The 22,477-nt window shown below is 51.4% G+C and overlaps 1 protein-coding gene across 1 annotated transcript in view; it reads right to left on the bottom strand.

The window, feature by feature from the left end:
- Positions 1-22,477, bottom strand: part of IMPA2 (inositol monophosphatase 2) — a 46,709-nt gene that overhangs the window by 6,371 nt on the left and 17,861 nt on the right. Inside the window, exons 3-7 of the mRNA XM_059706658.1 lie at positions 13,196-13,300; positions 10,734-10,779; positions 8,381-8,489; positions 1,468-1,576; positions 589-740 (exon numbers count right to left, since the gene is read on the bottom strand). Coding sequence (XP_059562641.1) covers positions 589-740; positions 1,468-1,576; positions 8,381-8,489; positions 10,734-10,779; positions 13,196-13,300 — 521 coding nt within the window. The remainder of the gene's footprint in view (positions 1-588; positions 741-1,467; positions 1,577-8,380; positions 8,490-10,733; positions 10,780-13,195; positions 13,301-22,477) is intronic.

Raw genomic sequence — 22,477 nt, 5'->3', positions numbered from 1 at the left:
CCAGTATTTGTGCCAACAAGCTCGGGACTCAAAAGCTAGGAGAGAATGGGATCCGACAGGACTCACCCAGCCCCTGACCGGTTTACTCCTGAACGTCAGACGAGCGGTCTGCCTGAGCACAACAGGGGCAGGGATGCTAAGGGGAGTCAGATGCGCCCAGTGGGGTCAGTCCCGGGATGTGATAACCTTGAAGTGGAAGTAACAGGCCCCTTTCGGATCCATTCTAGAACCTCACAGGCACCCGCGCAGGACGCTGCTGAGCCACAGGGCTGTGGGTACCAGCCTCCTCTCCGCCAGCTGGGGAGCGTGAGGCCTGTTCTGTCAGTCGCACGGATTGTGTGCTTAGAAAACTGTCAAATGGTAAGTGGTGGTGCTGCTCCTACTGGCCGCAGTCTGACCCTCGGCTCTGTCTATTTCCACGCCTCGCGGCACAGAGGAGGAAGGGGGGAAGGGCGGGACCACCGCTTTCCCAGTGCCCTCTCGTCAGCAGAGACTGCGAGGAGTGAGGGACGCTGGAGGGGTCACTCAGGCTAGTGTCCGCGTCGCACCCCTGGGGACGGAGGCAAGCCCGGGGTCAGAGGGGCCCACCTGACGTGTCCATCACGATGCCTCCTGCTTCTCTGATGATGACAGTGGCGGCGGCCAGGTCCCAGCAGTGCAGGCCAAACTGGTAATAGGCGTCCGCAGCCCCCGAGGCCAGGAGGCAGAGCGCCAGGGTGGAGCTCCCGATCACTCGGACCCTGGAGGAGAGGGAAGAGAGCAGCCACACGTGTGAGCAGCGCCGGGCACACATCAGACTGCTCTTACACCCTGCTCAGGCCTACTTCACCCAGTCACACCCGCTGTGAGCACTCCCAGGCGTTCAGGGGGAGCCACCGGGCTTCTCCCACAAGCTCTAGGCTCAAAGTCTAGAGTGCCGCGCAGTGCTGGCCAGCAGAGCTTTCTGCGGCGACGGGTACCTTCTGCACTCGGCTGGCCCGAGCCACCTGTGCCTGTCGCACCTGGACATGCGGCCGGCACACCTAAACAGCTCAACTGTTCACTCTGTACATGTTTAAATCACCTCATGTGGCCACAGCTACAGCACAGACCTAGAGGGAGGACGGGAGATGCAGAGGATTCAACTGGACTCGGATGTATTTTCCGAAGTGTTTACTGGAAGAACCTCAGTTAGGCAGGGGCCTAAGCACCACAGGACTGGCGGGCTGGGTGGCTGTGGCTGCGATCGGTTCCTGGGCTTCTCAAAGTTGCTCAGAAAGGAACGAAGGTCCCCTTCCGTCCCCTACCAGCTGCTGCGGGAGCCCCCACACTGGCGGGGCAGCGCCAGCGGCCGCCCTGGGCATCGGCACCGAGTGTGTGTTCCTGTCATGGGATCTTTCTTCCTCAGTCCCCGGGGAGTCTGCAGCGAGACTGTGTGTTTGGCACCTTCCTCCGTGGCCCCAGGTGCTCCGGGGTCTGAAGTCGTACCCGTGAGCCTTGGCGTGGAGTAGCCTCTCCATGTTGCTCAGGAACAGTTTCAGAGTAGCGGGGTCACGCTTGGGACCGATTTCTGTTAGAACCAAGGCCTTGGAAAGATCTGCAATAGAAAGAACGTCCCATCATCAGAAAAATCAAGTCTTGGTTCTAACTGAAGAGTCGGGGGGTTTCCTGACGTGAACTTCAAATATCAGGCTCCTGTTCCTTCTAAAATAAGTCTCTTTTGAGTGGTTTACGCTATAAGATTTTTCTAATAGCTATGCTGAAAAGTAAGGACATAGTAAAGAGAGAAACAAAATTCACACTCTATTTCATCATCATTCCTTTAAAGCTGCTTTCTGATTCAGATTTCAGAAGGAGATTTTTAAGTTCTCTCTTTTCAAAAATGGTTAGTGTGAAAACTTGAAGAGTTTGGTGTCTTAGGAAAATCATCATCATTCAATTATAAATAAAACAAAATGACTCCAAACTGGGACCACCCATGTTTGAAGGGAAACAAATGCCTCATCAATTAAATATCTTTAAACCTTTTTAAACATTGATTTCAGAGGAGGAAGGGACAGAAATGTCAATGATGAGAGAGAACCATCAATCGGCTGCCTCCTGCACGTCCCCTACTGGGGATCGAGCTTGCCACCTGGGCATGTGCCCTGACCAGGAATCAAACCATGACCTCCCGGTTGATAGGTCGACCCTCAACCACTCAGCCATACCAACCAGGCTGTTTTTTTTTTTTTTAAATATATTTTATTGATTTTTTACAGAGAGGAAGGGGGAGAGATAGACAGTCAGAAACATCGATGGGAGAGAAACATCGATCAGCTGCCTCCTGCACATCTCCCACTGGGGATGTGCCCGCAACCCAGGTACATGCCCTTGACCGGAATCGAACCCGGGACCCCTCAGTCCGCAGGCCGACGCTCTATCCACTGAGCCAAACCGGTCTCGGCCCAACCAGGCTGTTTTTAAGGATAGATTAATAGAAGTGGAATTTCTGAAAAAATAAAACAGTGGGATTTCAGAATGAAAGAGTGTGCATATTTTAGATTTTGATAATTAAGAAAGACACTGAAGATTTTCCCCCAGGAACTAGAAAGCCAGATAATCAATTTCCATAGGGAGATAAGTACCCACTTTTACTCAGGTTCATAAGATGTGACTACTCCGTTAGGCCTGGGCCTGGCCCAAAATGTCCTTATCAGAAGGAGGGCCTGGCTGTAGGGTGAATGGAGAGGAGGGTCCTCGAGTGTCAGCCTAGACGAGCAGATGCCCCACTGCAGGGCTGGTGAGGAAAAGCAGGGATTTTCAAACTAGGTGCCCTTGGGCTATTTCACAAGGGGAACAGCACAGGGTGGGAACAGCAATCGCTCACGTCTTACTCTCTTCCAGACACTTCCACGTGTGCGCTCCGCCCGCCATCACATTCGCTGTCTCACTGTCCTTGTCCACAGCTGGGAGACCAAGCTTAGAGAAGGGACCTGCGTGCGGTCAGGCAGCCCTTAGTGGTAGGGCCCAGACTTAAACTCAAGCTTGCCTGGTGATACGTGAAAGAAGGGGTTTCTTCCCATAGTTTTAAATTTGTAAAAAGATATTTCTGTATCCTCTTCTAGCTGCAATGTATCTATTCTTTCTCACTCTTGCTAATATATTTTTTCCCAAATGAAATCACAAAGAGTAAAAAGGAAGTCTGAGTGCTGCCACCTACAGGCAAAATGCTCTCTACTGTTTTATTTGGTCCTAGGTAAGGAAAATGGTAAAAATTACAAGTCCCTTCTACTTAATATCTTCTTATATTATGATTATTCCTGATTATCTAAAGTACTATGTTTTTGAATTTTATTACCATTTATCCAATGTTTATATTTTAGTTTTTAATCAATGCTAATTACATTTTTAATTTAAAATATTCTGTGTCTTCATGGGTGTGTGTGTGTGTGTGTGTGTGTGTGTGTGTGTGTGTGTGTTTGTGTTGGGAATGGAGAACTACAGCTTAATGGGTACAGAGTTTCTAGTTGTAGTGATAAAAGTTTTGGAAACAGATAGTGGTAATGGTTGCACAACATTGTGAATGTAATTAATACCACTAAATTATACACTTATAAATGGCTACAATGGCTAATTTTATGTTAATATATTTTACCCCAATTAAAAAAACACCTAATAGATTTTAAGTAGGGCATCTCTGTATAATATTTAGGGTGAAAAAATATAATTTGTGACTTCTGACAGTTTGAAACCCTTTTCTAGTGGAGCAAAGTTAAAAATACCCAGAGTATCAAAGAGTACTTGTCTTAAGATAAATTCTACGCCGAAACCGGTTTGGCTCAGTGGATAGAGCGTCGGCCTGCGGACTGAAGGGTCCCAGGTTCGATTCCGGTCAAGGGCATGTACCTGGGTTGCGGGCACATCCCCAGTGGGAGATGTGCAGGAGGCGGCTGATCGATGTTTCTCTCCCATCGATGTTTCTAACTCTCTATCTCTCTCCCTTCCTCTCTGTAAAAAATCAATAAAATATATTTAAAAAAAAAAGATAAATTCTACAATTTAAAGGCAAGAGAAGCAAGTTGTGTGTATACATTGAAATATGTACACATGGAGAATGAGACGCCTGCGCTTTAAGTCCGGAAAATATCCTCTCTGGGCTCTGGCTGGTTTTGCTGAACGTAGAATTCCTGAAACAACGCTTACACCAGCATGTGTTTTTAATTCATGTCCTAATTCTCTCAGACCTCTTATAGACCATTATGAGCTAGTCACATGAAAATAATATTTAACTTTAAGTTAGAAACATAAATACTAAGAATGAAGATTGGTGGTTGGGGGTGGAGGTGGGCGGAGGGGGTGTGGGGGAGAGAGTGCTTAATGGGTACAGGATTTACCTTGGAGAGTGCAAATGCGCAGCAGTGTGAATGTACTGCCACTGAACTGTTCACTTTAAAATGGTTAACTTTATGTTGACTTTCACCTCAATAAATTATTTTTTAAAAACAAGTAAAAAACAAACAAACAAAACACAAATAAGTAACTTGGAAATAAAAAGTATTGTTTAGAATTGGAAATCTATGCAACAACCACAAAGATTTTAATCTCTACAACCCCTCTCTGATAAAAATAGACAGAACAACTAGCAGAGTGAAAACAAAACTATAGACATCATTTACCAAAATAAAAACAAACAACAAATAAACAAAAAAATGCAAAAAACTATATTGTCAAGGTATATCCAAACCCCAGAATACAATGGGTAGAGCAAATCTCCAGCAGCTATAAGACCTTGTGGCATCACAACACCAGGAGGAAGAGAGAAGCATCGAGCACCTACTAGACCTGAGAACAGGAGAACCTCAAAGTCACCAATAGCCACTCACTGGAAGCCAGCTTGGGTCAATGTGAGAGGAGCTGTGCACACATCGATTCATGAGTCCCTGGTACAGGATGTGGGGGGAAGTCTGAAGGTAGGGAGCCAATCAGCTCTATGCCCTCTTATAACCAGGGCCTGGTAGGGCAGGTTCTGAGTAGAAATGTATGTGAACTCCAAACTCACTAGATAGGATAATAGAGGCAAAGAAAAAAGATGATCCAGATAACAGTGAAGGAGGGAAACAGAGCCCCCCCACCCCCACCCCCCAAAAAGAGAAAAAAATCTAAGAACAAGGCCAATGCTTTTTAACAGGTCACAAAAACAGAAGAGGGAGCTCTAGAGCTGTGAAAATACAAAACCTATCTTGACACGCTCCCTCTCCCCAAGTTCAGGAATACAGATTTCTAGTAGAACAAAGTAAAAGTAAACGAATCATGGTTGAATCCCACACACAACTGCCATTGTCACAAGGAAAAAGAATCAGGGCAGAAAGACATCTCTCCAGTCAATCAAAGAATGTCAGAAAGATGTGCCCACAAACAAAAATAGCTTTATGTAAAAAAAAAAAAATTAATATTGAGTATCAACTGTCCACTGAAAAGACAGATCCAGGATCTACAACGACCTCTAGACTCCAGATTATGGCTCCGAAAGGCCCTTTTCCATAGATAAGTGGAAATTTGAACACTGCCTGGATAGCTTATGATTTTAGAAGGGGGTGAGATTGGTATTGTGATTATGATTTTCAAAGAACTGTCTGTGTATTTTAGAGAGCCATACTGATATACTGGCTAGAAAGTGCTGTCACATCGGGGATTTGAATCAGGGAGTTGTTGGGGTGCTGGGAGTTGGGCGGGGGTGTGGATGAAGCAGAATTGGCCATGAGTTGGCAATATTGGAGTTGTGTGGTGGGTCATGTGGGTTCATTGTACTTTTTCTGTCTGCTTTGCACATGTTTGAAATTTTGCCTGGTACAATTTGAAGAAAAAAGCTACTCATAAAATTCTGGCCTTTCATCCTTTACCCCTAACCAGTGTAGCTTTTTTGTTTTTGTGAATTGAAGACATTCCAGAAAGGTTTAATAGGAATTGAAAAAGAGAAGGCAAAGAAAGCACAGGGGGAAAGTTAAGTGGTGGCTGTTTTAATGGCTCTTTCCTTCAGAAATGCATCTATTTCAGCAACGGGCTATAACGGATCTTGTGTGAAGACTCAAGTTTCTCCTTTGATAATGACTCTTATTTTGGGTCCTGTGTGCCAGGGCTTTGCTGAGTGCTTTCTCTATGTAATTTTCTTTAACCTTCCAAGTTTTCATCACCATCACCCCACTTTATACATGAAGACAATGTTTCAGGTCACAGCATTAGAAGGTGGCAGATTCAGGATGTGAAACCAGGCCTGCACAACACCTAAGACAGTGCTGCTAGAGCGTACACTCCATCCCCTCCCATAGAAACCTCATCGCCCATCAAACAGAAAACGACCAAGTTGACACACACACTAGACTTTATAAATCAGAATTTTTTTGGGAAAAGAAATCACAAAAGAGCTTTGGAACATGTGTGCAGCCACGGAGGGCTATGACAGTGAGCGGTGGGCAGTCTGGGACCGAAGGGCCTATGATGGGCCAAATACAGTGTGACCCTCAGCCCCTGCCCACTGGGAGGGATGAGCAGGGCTGGGCCATGGCCTGAGAGCCCCACTGAGGACGCTGCACTACGGAGCGATGCAGGCAGCCGGCCAGGAGGCCGAGTGTGTGTGAATGGAGTGGAGTGTTAGATAATCAAATAAAATGTAGAGCAAAGGTCACATAAGCGTGTTTAATAACATGCTTTCTCACTACTGAGTTACACAATTCAGCTTGAGTGGTTGCCTCTTGGCATGTGTGGCTGTAATTAACGCCACTTTTTACTCAGCCAAACAAAACATTTCTGGGAGAGGGAGGCATGGGGCGGGGCTGGCACTCAGGCGGTAACTGGTTAGTGTGTCCTGCTGCCCCTGCCTGTCTGAGCCTCTTGTGACCGGCTCCCCGGCCCCTCACCCTGGGTGCGCTCGTGACTCCCATGGGCCCCCCCAGGGGGGAGCCTTCTCAGACTCCCCAAGGCAGTCCTGCTCCAGCCTGTCCTTCACACAACGACAGGTCACCTCCCTAACAGACCAGCTGCTCAGGGGCCCTGGCACCGTGAGGAGGAGTCTGTGCCGAAGCAAACACCTCCTGGCACCTGGGCCAACACCTTTGGCTGTAGAAACCCAAATGCAAGAAATTAACAACGCAGGGGACGCTGCTCTCACCGGCTCGTCGTGGACCACGCTAGAGAGCCTCACTTCCTTACTAGAGGAGGGCAGGGCACCTCTTGGTCCTCTCAGTGCCTCTGAGGCCATCTGGGCACACAGGTGTCATCCAAGAAGGAATAAAGGTAGAATAATAGAGACAATGGAGAAAGGGCACGTGGAAAGACATTTTTAAGAGAAGCTGGAAAAGGGTAGAGAAGGGAGGCAGTGAGGAGGGAGAGGGAGCTCAGAGGAGGAGGGTGGGCGCCATAAACTGAAGCCGTGATGGGCAAGTGGAATAACGGAGGGTGGGGGGTGGGGGCACCTTATGATGTCCTGCTACAGAACACGTGAGTGAGAAGTGAGCAGGAACTGTGCTCTCTCCATTATGGACCCTTTAAAGCAGGGGTCCTCAAACTTTTTAAACAGGGGGCCAGTTCACTGTCCCTCAGACATTCCACACATGCGCACTGCGGGCCCGGGACGAGGCAGCTGCTAAGCAGGACAGGCAGTGGCGGCAAAAACACCCGGCGGGCCGGATAAATGTTTTCGGCGGGCCGCATGTGGCCCGCGGGCCATAGTTTGAGGACCCCTGCTTTAAAGTCTGCTCCTAATCCACCTGCTCCTAGCCTTGGGCTCAGCTCTTTCCGTGTCTTGCAATTTTCTCCCCGACAGTGTCTGTCCTACAAAATGCTAAAGACCACAGTTTAATCAGAGAAAAAGGCCAAAAGGAGTCAGCAAACAGCTAAAGCAGCATGTTGTGCTTAATACGTGGCAACACGCAGATTAGGTATGACGCAGCTCCTGTATGAGAGCTGGGTGCCCTCGAGGTTCCGCTTGAGGAGTAACAACGACAGGGGAACACCTGTGGTGAGTGAACACATCACTTACGCACACGACCTCCCTCAGAAACTGAAGCCAGCTCCACTCAGTCTACAGCCAGGTGGCATATGATGGCTGACATGTACCTGAGCATGCTTCTGGCTCTGCCCGTGGCATTGGACTGGTAGAGACCCACTCATAACTGATGAGGGTGTCTCTAAGCACTCAAGATGAAAGATGTGAGTACAAAATAGAATGAGACTATTTAAAGCTCCTGGCCACATTCACAAAAACACTGAGATACAGAACTGGCTCAGTTTCCAGTTCATCAAGGGCACGGCGTCCCTAAGAAGAGACTGAACTCTCGGCAGGAGACGTCCACCACCATCCCAGGCGTTTTCCATGGACATGTCTCAGTCCGAAGGGAGCTGAGACACGCCGCGTGAGGCCCACCTGTCTCCCCGGAGACCTGCAGCCGCTGGCCATTGCAGAAGGCGCCCCGGCCCCTCCGGCCCGTGTACAGCCGCTCCTCTGTGCAGTGGTAAATCACTCCAAACTCAAGCTGCGGGCAGGGCAGAAAACAAGTTCACCTAATGCAGACAGAAAACAGCACGGCAACTCAAAGGCGGAGGCGTCCTAAGTGTTCTGACGAATGCAATGACGACGTGCTAGAAAATACTTTCCAAAGGGGAATTAAAAAGCAGCACCTAGATTCAAAACTAGACCTGCATGGAAGCAGGCTTTCTTTTTAAAAATTACTACATTTAAAAAGATACTGCCCTGGCTGTTTTGGCTCAGTGGATTAAGCGTCAGCCTGCGGACTGAAGGGTCCCAGGTTCGATTCTGGTCAAGGGCACATGCCCAGGTTGCAGGCTTGATCTCCAGTAGGGGACATGCAGGAGGCAGCCAATCAATAATAATTCTCTCCTCACTGATGTTTGTATCTCTTTCTCCCTCTTCCTTCTTCTCTCTCTCTCTCTCTCTATCTATATACTAAAACTAAAAAAACTATATTAAACCTTAACATAATGAAGCATTAGTACCTGAAAGTTATTGAAAAAGCTGAATTCTTTAGAAAGGCTTTTTTCTCCCCCAGGGGTGGTGGGAGATCACTTGTGACTCCAATCAAACCACAAGTAACCCTCAAAACTGCTGATGTGTGAAGAACGAAGAACGAATGCATCTGTAACGCCAACAGAATCCCAGAACCCAAGGGCGGTCCCAGGAAGACAGACACGCCTCATCGGGGGCTCATCCCTGAGCGGCGAGTGCCAGCCAGCGGCCGCACTGCCGTCAGTCAGTGAACAGGCCGCGGCCAATCGGGGTGGTAAAAAGAACTGGCATGAACAAATGCCACCTGACACCAAGTGCTCTGTGCCTTTCCTCTACTGACTTCTCACTTGTCAGGGTGAACAACGCAAGTGTGCTCGCTCGGGGTTAGTCAAACATTCCTCTCTTTGGCAAATGAAGGGAGACCCAGGCCAAAGGCCCCAGGACCATCTGGCCGCCTGGGCTGAGCGGGACTGCAGTGGAAGGGGCTCCCCGACCTGCAGGGATTGGGTTTGTTGCTGGGAGGATGGTTCAGCCAGTGCTTACCGAGGGTTCCAGCCTTCCAGCAATCCTCACATGCTCCCCGCTCCACTACGCTGCCTTTAAGGGGCTTCCCAGATTCAGGTCGGTCCTCAAACGGGGCTGGACTTGGGGAGCCTGTGGTGGGGGCCCTGCACCCCTGGGGCAAACAGGGAACGGGGAGGGAGAGGCGGACACTCCCCTTGCCCAGGGCCCTCCACTACAAGCCCAGACCACCTGTGTGCAGTCACACACGCCAGACCCATCATGGGGTGTGGGCCTCGCCAGTGGCAACCTTGCCAGCAGGAAGCACCTTGCCCTCCCTCAGATACGGACACGGCAACCTTGCCAGCACAGAGCACCTTGCCCTCCCTCAGATACGGACACGGCAACCTTGCCAGCACAGAGCACCTTGCCCTCCCTGCGGTGATTGCTCAACCCCCTACTCGGTTCAGTGGCCACATTCAATAGAGACAAGTGAGTAAGTAACTCCTTACCCAAATGTTGATATTGAAAATCTCGCTTCACTTCAACTTAAGTGCTTTTGCACGGGTGTAACGTTCCCCCCGTTTCCACGCTAGGGAAGCTATGCTAACGCGGAGGATTAAGATGAAAAAAATGGTGTTCCAAAGGAGGGCTGCTTTTGAAGAACGCAGCCCCGCTCTTATTTAAATCTGACTGTAGTGACTACAAAGAAGGTAGGGCTTTTCTAAGTGTTATTGCCTAAACTGATTGATACAGTTGAAGCCTTGATCCCACGCCTCTGATGCTGCTTGGCCCCCAGGGTCTCTGGGAACCCTGAAACAGCCCCGTTCTCACACTGACAGCTAGAGGAAGATACAGAAGAATTAATGGAATATTGGGATTAAAAATGTCCTCCAAAAATAGGAGTCTTTTTTGTGTGTGTCTAAATCACACGCCCCAGGGGTCACCGGGAGACCAACTTGGACAATTTGCTCAGAGCGTCCCCTTCCACGGTCACATCAGAAAAGACCACAGTGAAGTCAGGGCCGGCCACAGAGCCCCAAGCTGCACACCCCCAACTGGTTTGCGTGCGCTTGTTTCCTCAGATTTGAAAAACACATGCTTGGATTTACTAGTCACGATTAAGCCCAGGACAAAGAGAGAAAAACAGGAGTGCAGAGGCTGAAACCAAAAAGGAAGATGACTCAATGAAACCTGGACTGGAGCCCGGGGGGGCCCACGGGGCAGGGGCCGGGCTGCTCGGTTCACGTACCTCTTGGTTCACAGCAAATCCGATGCTGACGGCCACGGTTGGGAATCTGCGAAGGAAACAGAATGGCTTACCCTCTGAGACGCGCTGGCCTCCTGCAAACCAGCACGCGGCACTTAGGAGCCTCTCTGAGGCTCGCGGCGTCGCACGTCGAGGCACAGGAGGGCCTTTCTACAGCGCGGGCGGGTCTGGTTTGTTTGTTTTTGGTCTGTTTTTTTAAAAGCTGCTCCCCCCCATTTCACTAATGGCTTCCAAGACAAACAGGCTTAGCCGCCCATGTGGTAAGACAGCTGACCTTGAAGGGAAGCAGTCTTCTGAGACATGTCACACTGATGGGATTCAACAAGGACCAAGGACCCGATGGAGAGGGATTGTAATCACCACCTTCCTGGTTCTCAGAGACCTAAAGGGACGGCCGAGACCTCCAAAAAGGCCAGACCATGCCCCCGGCGGCGCGATGAGGGCCCCCAGGAGGCAACAGCACAGGCCCAGGCCACAGCCTCCCCCCAGAGGCTGGGTCTGGGTGACAACAGACCCCCTCACCCCGTCTCTCATGTGAGCCCCTGAGCAGGCGTGGGCCACGGGGCGGGGGAAGGCTGGCTCTGGCGATGCAGTTTGCCTGTGGTTTTATGTTGTGATTTTGTTGTTGCTGCTCCGTGTCTTTAAAATAATCTCTCCTTTATGTGAAGATCATCAGAGCTTAACAACAAGTAGGAACAAGGAAAGGCTGGGTACAGCTAATCCACACGAAACCAGTCACACACGGATCTGGGCGTTGCCTGCCGAGGCGGGGCCGGGCGGCACTGTCAGTGGTGGCCGGCTCCCTGGGCAACCTCAGCCAGGCTCGGCCTCACGTCCCACTCTCTGAGGAGCTCTCTCCCGGGCGCTTCAGTCGCGACACTGCCACCGCCGGACATAAGGACCAACAGGTCCTATTTGATCCGCAGAGGCCAGAGGCTTCGGTGTCCAGGCCGTGAGATGCGTGGCCGTGACCCTCGGAGCTCGGGAACCGTAGGGGTCAGCACCACAGCTGATCCTCGGATGATGCTCTCCAAGTCGTCTCTCTGGCCCCAGTCCCCCTTGGCCCTAGGCCCTGTGGACCTGTGGCCTTTGCCACACCCCAGGGCTCAGCCGCCCTGTCCCCACTACCGCACATAGAATGGTGAGCGAGGCAGGAGGAACCGGTGCTCCCCTCAGCAAACACACCTAAGGGGGGAGCCCTGCGAGGCCTCGGCAACTCCCCAGGGGTGTCACGCTTTGGTTAAAATGATAGTCTAGTGACACTGCTGCTATCACCAGATGGCACTCTTCGGTTGCCTCGAAAGGGTCAGCTGTGTGGGCACGACTGACTGAATTCTGAAGAGAAACCACATTTAGAAAAGGGCGGTGAGTAACACGCTACGTCGGAAGTAGTTTCCCGACTTACATATAAACATACTGTTTGTGGCAACACATCAGGGGACAGTGACAAGAGCCAGGACCCCATCACCTGGCCGAGCTCACGCTCTATCACTTTACATGAGGAAATGGAGCGTCTCTGTGTCATCTATGACAGGGGCTCTAAGTATGGTCCAGGAATGCAGATCCCCAACCTACTGAGTGGGGACCGGGGCACGGGCCAGGAGCCTGTGCCAACCAGCAATCCGGGGCTCTATGTGTGCTCCCATCGGAGAACCACCCTCTGTGGAAACCACATCCCTTTCAATGCCCCCAGTCCTGGACAAGTGGGTACAGTCTACCATGGGACCACGTCCCCATCACCCCCCCAGGCTCTGTGGCTCACTTCCCCGCCCCAACCCCCACCGGCCCCACTGACCTCCCCACAACCTACTGCTCTCTGGCTGCTGTTGGTCCAGTCAGATTAGCGCCAACCAGCTTCTAACGGGTTCCTCATCCCATCGCATGGCGACATGAGGCGACATCCCATCCAACGGCGGCTGCGGAAGGCCACCCTCGCGTGCCCCTGCCCACACCTCATGCCCTGGCAGCTGCTGGGTTGTATACACTTGCTTTCCAACCCTGTTTGCTTCTCCAGGGGACCTTTTTAATTTAACCCAATATTGTAAACATAGCAGTGTCGGCCCGTGCAATGAAGGGTTATGGATTCAATTCCTGGTCAAGGGACTGTATCTGGGTTGCAGGTTCGATCCCAGGACCCGATAGCGGTGCATTAGGGAGGCAACCACTTGATTTGTCTCTCTCACATCAATGTGTCTCTCTCTTTCTCCCCTGCTCCCTCCCTCCCTTCCACTCTCTAAAAAAAATAAATTAATGGAAAAATATCTTCAAGTGAGGATTAACAAAACAAAACAATCAAGACTTGACCACCTTTTAAATAAGACTATAAGCCTATTAGAGGTTTGCTCATGTACTCCTGCCCCCAAAACTGCTGCTTTGGGAAAGACAAAGTCTTTGAGAAGAGGGCAGTGTAGGCAGGAGAACGGGTGACCTGTGCTGATGCTCACCTGTGCACAAAGTTGCAGGTGCCGTCAATGGGGTCGATAATCCAGGTGGGGCTGGGGGTGAGCACGCACTTGGCCCCTGCAGCCGCGGCCTCTTCAGCAATGAACCTGTGGTGGGCAGGAGCTCAGCCTGAGAAAATGCACCAAGAACGCAAGACAAAGCGCTTCAAACTGCTTCCATGCCGTCAAAGCCAAGCAGACACAGTAGAGACTTCATTCTAATTTCTCCAGGCCAAACAGAGGCAGAGTCTGCAACAGACCATCTGCGGGTCCCTCTGTCTGCCAGTCTTCTGACTCAGCAGGATTTAGAAAACCCCAAATGACACCTTGATGTAGTTTTGGAAAAGCATCAGGGAGTATGAGTGGGCCAGGCAAGACAAGAAATACAGGAAGGAAGAACCCTGGGCTGCAGATCTTATAAAGCCACTCTGTCTTCACTTTAGTCTGGAGGAGAGGAGGCCGGAGACAACGAGAAGGAAGCGCATGAGGAACGCCGGCCTCGGAGCAGGGCCCCGCTTGGGTTCGCCCGCTAGTGGTGCTGCGGCCGGAGAAGACAGCCTGGCTGGACCTGAGGTGCTAAACGCTCACCTACAGCTGATACCGCCCAGGTCCTACCCAGCCTGGCCTCTCCGAATGCAGACGAGGTGTCAACTGCATCCGCACCCACGGGTCTCCACTGTCTGGGCGCGATGGGAGCTGACACTTCTCCACAGAGGCCCTCTCCACTCTGGCCCAAGCGCCCGGGGTGGGCTGCCCCACAAGGCACTCCTGCCCCCTGGGAACCCGAGGTGGAGCGTCCCCACCTGCCATCCCTGGCAGCCCCCACAGGAGCACCCCAGCCTCAGGCCCGTGCACCACCCTGCACCAGCTGTAGGGGCCCCTGGCCCTGGCTCCCTCCTCTGTAATTAGTCCTCTATAGTCCACACCTTCCTGAAACCATTTTCATTTGAGTGGACCATCTATATCCTATTAGGAACCTGGACAAAACAACCAACATCTCACCATCAGCCTGCACCACAGGGAGCTCCTGGTCATCTTTACTCACGTTTATCTTAGCAAACGGCACCACCAAGGACCCAGCCGCTTAGGCTGCCTCAGGTCTTCCCTCCTGACCTCCCTCCTCCAGCCACCCGCACAGGCTCCGCACAGCACGGCGAGGGCCACGGCGCTGGGGTCCCCGAAGCTGGCCCTTGCTTCCGCCTCCTGGAGCTGTTCTCGGGAGTGACGAGCAGACTCTACCCAAAGCAGACAAGGCAGTGCTCGGCACACAGGCGTGCTCGGCACGTGTTCCTAACGGTCACAGAGCCGGGTTCACCGGGGGCTGGGGGCTCTGCCCCTCACTGCCATGTCACCAGGGCCTGGCCCGTGGCAGGCACCAAGCAAACATTTGTTTTATGTGCTGAGAGGTTTTCCATTAGCACAGTGGTTCTCAGCCTTCTGGCCCTTTAAATACAGTTCCTCATGTTGTGACCCAACCATAAAATTATTTTCGTTGCTACTTCATAACTGTAATGTGGCTACTGTTATGAATCGTCATGTAAATATCTGATATGCAGGATGGCCTTAGGCGACCCCTGTGAAAGGGTCGTTCGACCGCCAGAGGGGTCGCGACCCACAGGTGAGAACCGCTGCATTAGCATCTCGTGTCATGTCCATGCCTGTACTAGAGAGAGAGGAGCCTGCAGACAACACGTTTTTACGAAGAAGGAAACATGAGTGGCGAACAAGAAATGCTTCATGTCCTTCTGCTGGCATCTGGTGTGCTGTCAGTCATGGTCGCCCGACAGCTGCCTAACCCCTGATGTCACAGACTAAGAGGTCAGAGAGCTGGCAGGACCCTGCCCCTCAGCTGCAAGGAGCTCCTAGAAATCACTCTTCCCAGAGGAACCATCTGTCCTACGACCTGTCAGCAATGAACTTGCAGATGAGATTGACATCATATCGTTAATAAAAAGAAAGAAATGGAAAGCTCTGTAACTGCTCTGTGCAACCCAATAGCTACCAGCTACCTGTGACTGTTTACATTTAAATTAAAATTTTAAAATCTAAAAAGTCAGTTCCTTAGCCTCACTAGTCACATCTCAAGTGCTCACCAGTCACACGGGCTAGAGCAGCCATGGGCAAACTACGGCCCGTTTGAAATGAATAAAACTATTGAAAAAAAAGACCGTACCCTTTTATGTAATGATGTTTACTTTGAATTTATATTAGTTCACACAAACACTCCATCCATGCTTTTGTTCCGGCCCTCCGGTCCAGTTTAAGAACCCATTGTGGCCCTCGAGTCAAAAAGTTTGCCCACCCCTGGGCCAGAGGCTCTCGCAGTGGACAGTGCAGACAGAACCAGTCTGTCTTCGCAGAAGTCCTGTGGGCAGGTTGTCCTGTCGGTAGTGCTGTGAAATAAGAACAAGCACCTCATGTTCTAACATCGCTTCTCAGTTGATTATAGCGCTGCCTTATGCACTATAACTCATCTGCTCCCCGACAACTCTGGGTGACCATTCCCATTTCACAGATTATGAAACTCATGCTCTATACGCACACACTCCTCCAGCCCCTCCATCTTATAGATAAATTATGTGGAAATGCATCAGGGTATATGATGAGTGTACACATGTCATTTTCAAGTTGGTGTTTCCACCTTCTCCTTCCCGCGGTCTCTTAGAGAAACCCACCCAGGAGCAGGCAACGCATTGGGACTGGGAGCACTGAGTGAGACACCTGAGAAACCCATGCCCTGAAGAGCGGCAGCTGTGCAGGAAAGCTGGCGAGCACCACCTGCCCCAGCAGCTGTCCATCCAGACTGCGACCAGAGGGAGTGGCCACTGGTTCCTCCCTTTGTCTGCTTCGTGTCCCTCCTGCTGCTGGGAGCTGCCTCCCTACCATCCCCTCCCTCCACGGGCTGTCAGATCCTTTGGATCACACCATCCAGGCAGGCAAGTCCAGGTGGAAGAAATGGGTGGTTAAAGACATGAGGAAGTCAGAGGAGCCACGGTGGGCAGGCGCGGCCAGGCCGTGACACCCGAACTCCCGGCCGCAGCAGAAACCCCGGTGAGGCCCACAAAGAATCACTTCACTTAGCGCAGCGGCTCTCAGCCGTGGCTGCACGTTAGAAGCACCTGGGGACCTTTTTAAAATCCTGATTTCTGGGCCTCATCCTCCGGAAATTCTGTGTCTTTGTTATGGGGTGGGGCCAAGGTTGAGAACCACTGACTTAGCTGATGATTAAACAAAGAATTAGCTCTGCCAGTTCCTGTGGCCAAAGCCTAAGAGATTATATCTGTTTTCAATGTCTTCTTCTGAGCTACATGATTTCCCCCTGGAATGGCTTATGAATATGTTCTTAAAGAACAGGGTCCATGCCCAGCCAGTGTGGCTCTGCGTCGACCTATGAACCAGGAGGTCACGGTCCAGTTCCCAATCAGGGAATATGCCCAGCTTGTGAACTCGGTCCCCGGTGGGAGGGTGTGGGGGGTGTGCAAGAGGCAGCTGATTGATGATTCTCTTTCATTACTGATGTTTCTATCTCTCCGTTCCTCTCCCTTCCTCTCTTGAAATCCTATATAATAAAAGCCTAGGTGGCGTCACATGCAATGTCGCCACAAGATGGCCAGCAGGGGAGGGCAGTTGTGGGCAATTAGGCTGGCAGGGGAGGACAGTTGGGGGTGACCAGGCCAGCAGGGGAGGGCAGTTGGGGGCAATCAGGTGGCAGGGGAGCGGTTAGGGGGCAATCAGGCTAGGAGGCAGTAGCGGTTAGGAGCCAACAGTCCTGGCCGGTGAGAGGGATGTCCGACTGCCGGTTTAGGCCCAATCCCTAACCAGCAGTCAGACATCCCCCAAGGGGTCCCAGATTGGAGAGGTGGGCTGAGGGACACCCACCCCCCCATGAACGAATTTCATGCACTGGACCTCTAGTCAATTATAAAAACAAACAAAACATATTTAAGAAGATTTCACACCCTAAAAGTACACGAGGACCAAGTGCCAAAGCTTAAGTTGCGCACAAATTGATAAAGCAATAAGAAGATACAGTGGGGCCTTGACTTACGAGAGTCCCGACTAACGAGTTTTTCGAGATACGAGCCGTCTCTCGGTCGATTTTTTGCTTTGAGTTGTGAGCTAAAATTCGGGTTACGAGCCAGCTTCAGATACCCCACCGCTAGTTGGCGCAGCGAACGTCACAGTGAACGACACAACATCAGCCCAGCATCACGTCTCTCACTCGTTCACTGTTGATTTGACATACGTACGAGTAATTTGAGTTACGAGCTCCGTCACGGAACGAATTAAACTTGTAAGTCAAGGCCCCACTGTATTACTAAGGTCAAGTGGGGAATGGAAATGACTCACATGTAAAGGTTAATTCCCAGGGAACTGAGGAGGAATGTGGCATTTTTTTCTTTTTTGAAATTAAAGGTGACTTTGAGTGGAAAGCTGGTACCCATGAACATTGGAGGAGAAATTGCTGGGGGAAGGAAGGGTCTTGCAGGACTGACACCTAACGTGCGTGTCAGAGGGCGTGGCCTACAGCACAAAGGCCATTCAGGTGGCACACCCATGAGGCTGCTGAGGACGTGGACCAACAGGTCTGTCAGGTCATTAGCAAGTCATGTTGGGATGCGGCTCTGGGGTCACCCAGCAGCTTGGATGCAGCGGCGCCCAGAATGCTCCTGTTAGCACAGCGTTTGCTCTGCGCAGCATTTGACAGGAAGAACTCAAACCGCCCTGACTAAGCCCTGAACTTGTTCAGTAGTTGGTTATTCACCCCAAAGAGCTCTCCTCCTCTTCCCCCAGATGCCCGAGTGAAAGGCGATGAAAGGTCACCGCCCTACCTGCTCGGTGCCTGAGGTCTGGGGCAGGCCTCCTGGAAGCTAACCGTGTCCACCTTGAGACACTAAAAAATACCTCACTGGTATGTGGGGAGGGAGGTCAAGGTTTCATTTACTTAAACCTGATTGTCCTTGTGTGGGAAGCGAATGGGGACATCACCTGGGACACAGGGAAGTGAGAAAAGAAGATGTGAGACCTTCATAAGAGCACTGGGACAGCTACATACAATCAGGGCCACAAATAGGAAACAACACACGTGACTAACTGTGAGGAGCTCAAGGGCCATCTCATGAGTCTATCTAAGGTACAAAGGGAAAACAGCAAATGGGATAAGGTTCAAAGTCAGGTGACAAATCGGAAGGATACTTTCTGCTGCAGATTTAACTCCTTTCCTTTCTTTCTTTCTCATGGTCCTAACTGACGGCCAAGCACATCTGGGGCTCTTCCTGGCCAGTATGTTCTCTGTGACAGGCCAGGCCACTGGGGAGCCACTAATGTCCCTCCGCCTCATCTTCTCAGGCTGCAGCCCTCCCCACCCCAGCACCACAGCGGCTCTGTGCCCTGGACACGTGCACCCAGCGCAAACCTCAGTGGGAAAACGGGAGAAAGCAAGTGTCCAGCTGGCGGTAGCTGGGAACCTATTTTTTCCAAGTTCAGGACTGTGCTGGGCACACTGCAGGGCTCAGGGGTCACCACGATGGACAGACCCCCATCCCGCCATGGGGAGTCCAGGGCAGGTGGCTGCCGATACTGAGCAGCCCAAGCTGCTGTCCTCCTCCCTTTGCCTGTGTCAACCCAGGCGAAAGGGACAGAGATAGGTGCACATACATATGGTTCAGTGATGCTACTGAATATTTTCAAAGTTGCAAACCTTGGCTCTCACGCAAGGTTTAAGCATGCAGCAGGGCAGGCCTGGATGGGGACTGGATCTCAGCCTTGGCGCTGAGATCATTACCCCCATGTGGCAGCATCAGTGCAGGAGCCATACACTGCACTAACCTTGGTGGGGCCTTCACTCTGAGGTGAGGCGTCCCAGGTGACTGCCAAAGCTGGAGGCAGAAGCAAGTTTAAACTTACTCATCTTTGATTCAGTCTGTGCCTGACGCTCAGGTCAGGGACCCAGACTTTGGATTTCATGAATGAGTAAAATGGAATAATAAACCAGGGAGCCTACAGCACGTTGTTAACACAAAACAGTTGCAATCTAGCTTTACTATTGTTTCGTGGAGACTAAAAGGAGGAAGGACATACGCTCAGAAAGCAAGTCCTTCCTAAAAAAGGACGACGGGTGCCGTCTGCTAACATGTTTAAGGGATATATTGAAACACAGTGAATGCAGAAAAATGACAACACACTGTTTTATTTTACGATATGGACGCAATTTTCCCATCATAAATTTGTCTAGGATCTAAGACATAATTAAGTGCCAAAAATTCTTAGTCATTGGCAAAACCAAACTTGCCCATAGATGCGTTGAAAAATGATTTCATCTCATTTGAATTATCGAGGCACACTGAGAGCAGAGAATAGGGGCAGTGACACCCAGCCTCCAGCCATGTCCCCACACTGCCCTCAGAGCAGAGAGGAGAGGGGTGGCAGAGACCCAGGGGCCGGGCACAGGCCAGCCATGTCTCTGTCCTCAGGCCTGGTGGTATGAGCTTGGGGACCGCAGTTTGGGAACCGCTGCCCTAAATCACTGACTCCTGCTCAGGTGTGTGCATCTGCTCCTCCCAGGGCTTTTGTTAAGAGTGGAGGCTTCTACCCGGGTACCTCACCTTGGGTGCATCAGGGTCATTACCTAACCAGTTAGAAGGAAGCAACAGGCTTGGCATCAGCCAGCGGGAGACGCTCCCAGATGGCCCCGATGCACACTCTAGGTGAGGTACACTGCTCGGGTATATGGTGGGGTACACTGCTCGGGTATATGGTGGGGTACACTGCTCGGGTAGGTGGTGAGGTGCACTGCTCTGGGGAGATGGTGAGGGACACTGCTCTGGGGAGATGGTGGGGTGCACTGTCTGGTGAGATGATGAGGGACACTGTCTGGGGAGATGGTGAGGGACACTGCTCTGGGGAGATGATGAGGTGCACTGCCGGGGTCCAACCCCAGCGGGTCCAGGGGTCCCCAAAGGTGTGGACGGAGTCGGCGAAGAAGGAAGGACACAGAGACAGCGTTCAGTTGATCAGCAGCCTAGCCAGGATCTCTAGCCCGGATCTCCAGAGAGGTTCTGCTTTGGATCTCCAGCGAGGTTCTGTAGCCATGTTCCCTCGCTAGGTTCTCCAGCCAGGTTCTGTCCAGGCTCTCCAGTCAGGTTCAGTGTCCAGGTTCCAGTCAGGTTCTCCTGCCAATCTCTGTAGTCAGGTTCAGTCCAGGATCCCTTGCCATGTTCTCCCGCTAGGCTCTGTCTCTAGGCTCCGAGGCCAGTCCCTCTCCAGGATCCTCCGGCATGCTCTCTCCAGCGAAGTTCTTCTGTCTCTAGGCTCCGTGTAGGTTCTGTCTTCTTGATTCTGTTCTAAGTTCTGAGTTCTGTCTCTTGCTGTCTTCTGAATTCTGTCTCATGAGTTCTGTGTTCTGAGTTCTGAGTGTTTCTGTCTTGTTACAACTGTATTTATACCAGTTGATTCAATCCTATCAATCTCTATTACAAAGGTTAGGGCGTTTCTTATCTCCATTCCAGGGAGAAAAGATTATGTAGTTTAAGCATGATTGTTCGTAGTTAAAGGGATTAATTACCCGCCTGGCACTTAGTTGAGGGGTTTTATTCCCTCCCTAACTTCAGGGGAAAATCCCTACCTGGGGATTCAACCTTTCTCGGAGAGGTGACCTTGGTTAAAACACAGTGCCAAGAAGGTGAGCAAACATATTAAGAACCATATGCCATATATGCCAGGTCCCTTGAAACAGCAAGGATGGACCGGCTCCCGGCAGTGCACTGCTCTGGGGAGATGATGAGGTGCACTGCTCTGGGGAGATGGTGAGGGACACTGCTCTGGGGAGATGGTGGGGTGCACTGCTCTGGGGAGATGGTGAGGGACACTGCTCTGGGGAGATGGTGAGGTGCACTGTCTGGGGAGATGGTGAGGGACACTGTCTGGGGAGATGGTGAGGGACACTGCTCTGGGGAGATGGTGAGGGACACTGCTCTGGGGAGATGGTGAGGGACACTGCTCTGGGGAGATGGTGAGGGACACTGTCTGGGGAGATGGTGAGGGACCCTGTCTGGGGAGATGGTGAGGGACACTGTCTGGGGAGATGGTGAGGGACACTGTCTGGGGAGATGGTGAGGGACACTGCTCTGGGGAGATGGTGAGGGACACTGCTCTGGGGAGATGGTGAGGGACACTGCTCTGGGGAGATGGTGAGGTGCACTGCTCTGGGGAGATGGTGAGGGACACTGCTCTGGGGAGATGGTGAGGGACACTGCTCTGGGGAGATGGTGAGGGACACTGCTCTGGGGAGATGATGAGGTGCACTGCTCTGGGGAGATGGTGAGGGACACTGCTCTGGGGAGATGGTGAGGGACACTGCTCTGGGGAGATGATGAGGTGCACTGCTCTGGGGAGATGGTGAGGGACACTGCTCTGGGGAGATGGTGAGGGACACTGCTCTGGGGAGATGGTGAGGGACACTGCTCTGGGGAGATGGTGAGGTGCACTGCTCTGGGGACATGGTGAGGGACACTGTCTGGGGAGATGGTGAGGGACACTGCTCTGGGGAGATGGTGAGGTGCACTGCTCTGGGGAGATGGTGAGGGACCCTGCTCTGGGGAGATGGTGAGGTGCACTGCTCTGGGGACATGGTGAGGGACACTGCTCGGGTAGATGCTTCCGAAGAGGCTTCGGTGCGTGGCGGTCCCCTGGTGACCGTGAGGCTGTGGAGCAGAGGTGGGAGAAGCTGCGTTCACACATAGAATATGCTGAGCTTTATTCTGTGACACAGCAATATTTAAATTTACCTTGTGAAAATGGGATCCACACCCCATGCTGACACAACAGTGGATCCAAACCAAACCACTAGCAACTGCTGCCAACACATACAGTAGGGCATGCAATTTCAGAATTTAGTTTGTCAGAGTACTGTGATCTGATTGAAATCAGCCGGAGCCCTGATGATGCCATTAGCCGAGTCTGCAGTGACCTCAGGGGCCTACCAGGACCCCACAGAGCCGACCCCGCCCTCACTTCAGTTGGAGCCAACTGCCAATCCCACTACAATCTCAAGAAACAAAATAGTTCCTCATCCAGAACCAGCTGGCTGGTGCTTTTCTTCTCAAAGAATAAAAGCAAACTGTATGATCCTTTTGACATTGCCATTTAATTCAGATTTTAAAAAGTTAAAACATATAAACATTTTAGAGCTTGTAAAAATTTTAACAGATGTCAGGGATCTTGGCCTCACAGAGAATAAGGAAATATGAAATAACAAACACTCACACACAATGGTTGTCACAAAAG

The sequence above is a fragment of the Myotis daubentonii genome, chromosome 8, assembly GCF_963259705.1.
Source record: "Myotis daubentonii chromosome 8, mMyoDau2.1, whole genome shotgun sequence".
NCBI classification, from domain to species: domain Eukaryota; kingdom Metazoa; phylum Chordata; class Mammalia; order Chiroptera; family Vespertilionidae; genus Myotis; species Myotis daubentonii.
This window is presented reverse-complemented; position numbering and strand designations above follow the sequence as displayed.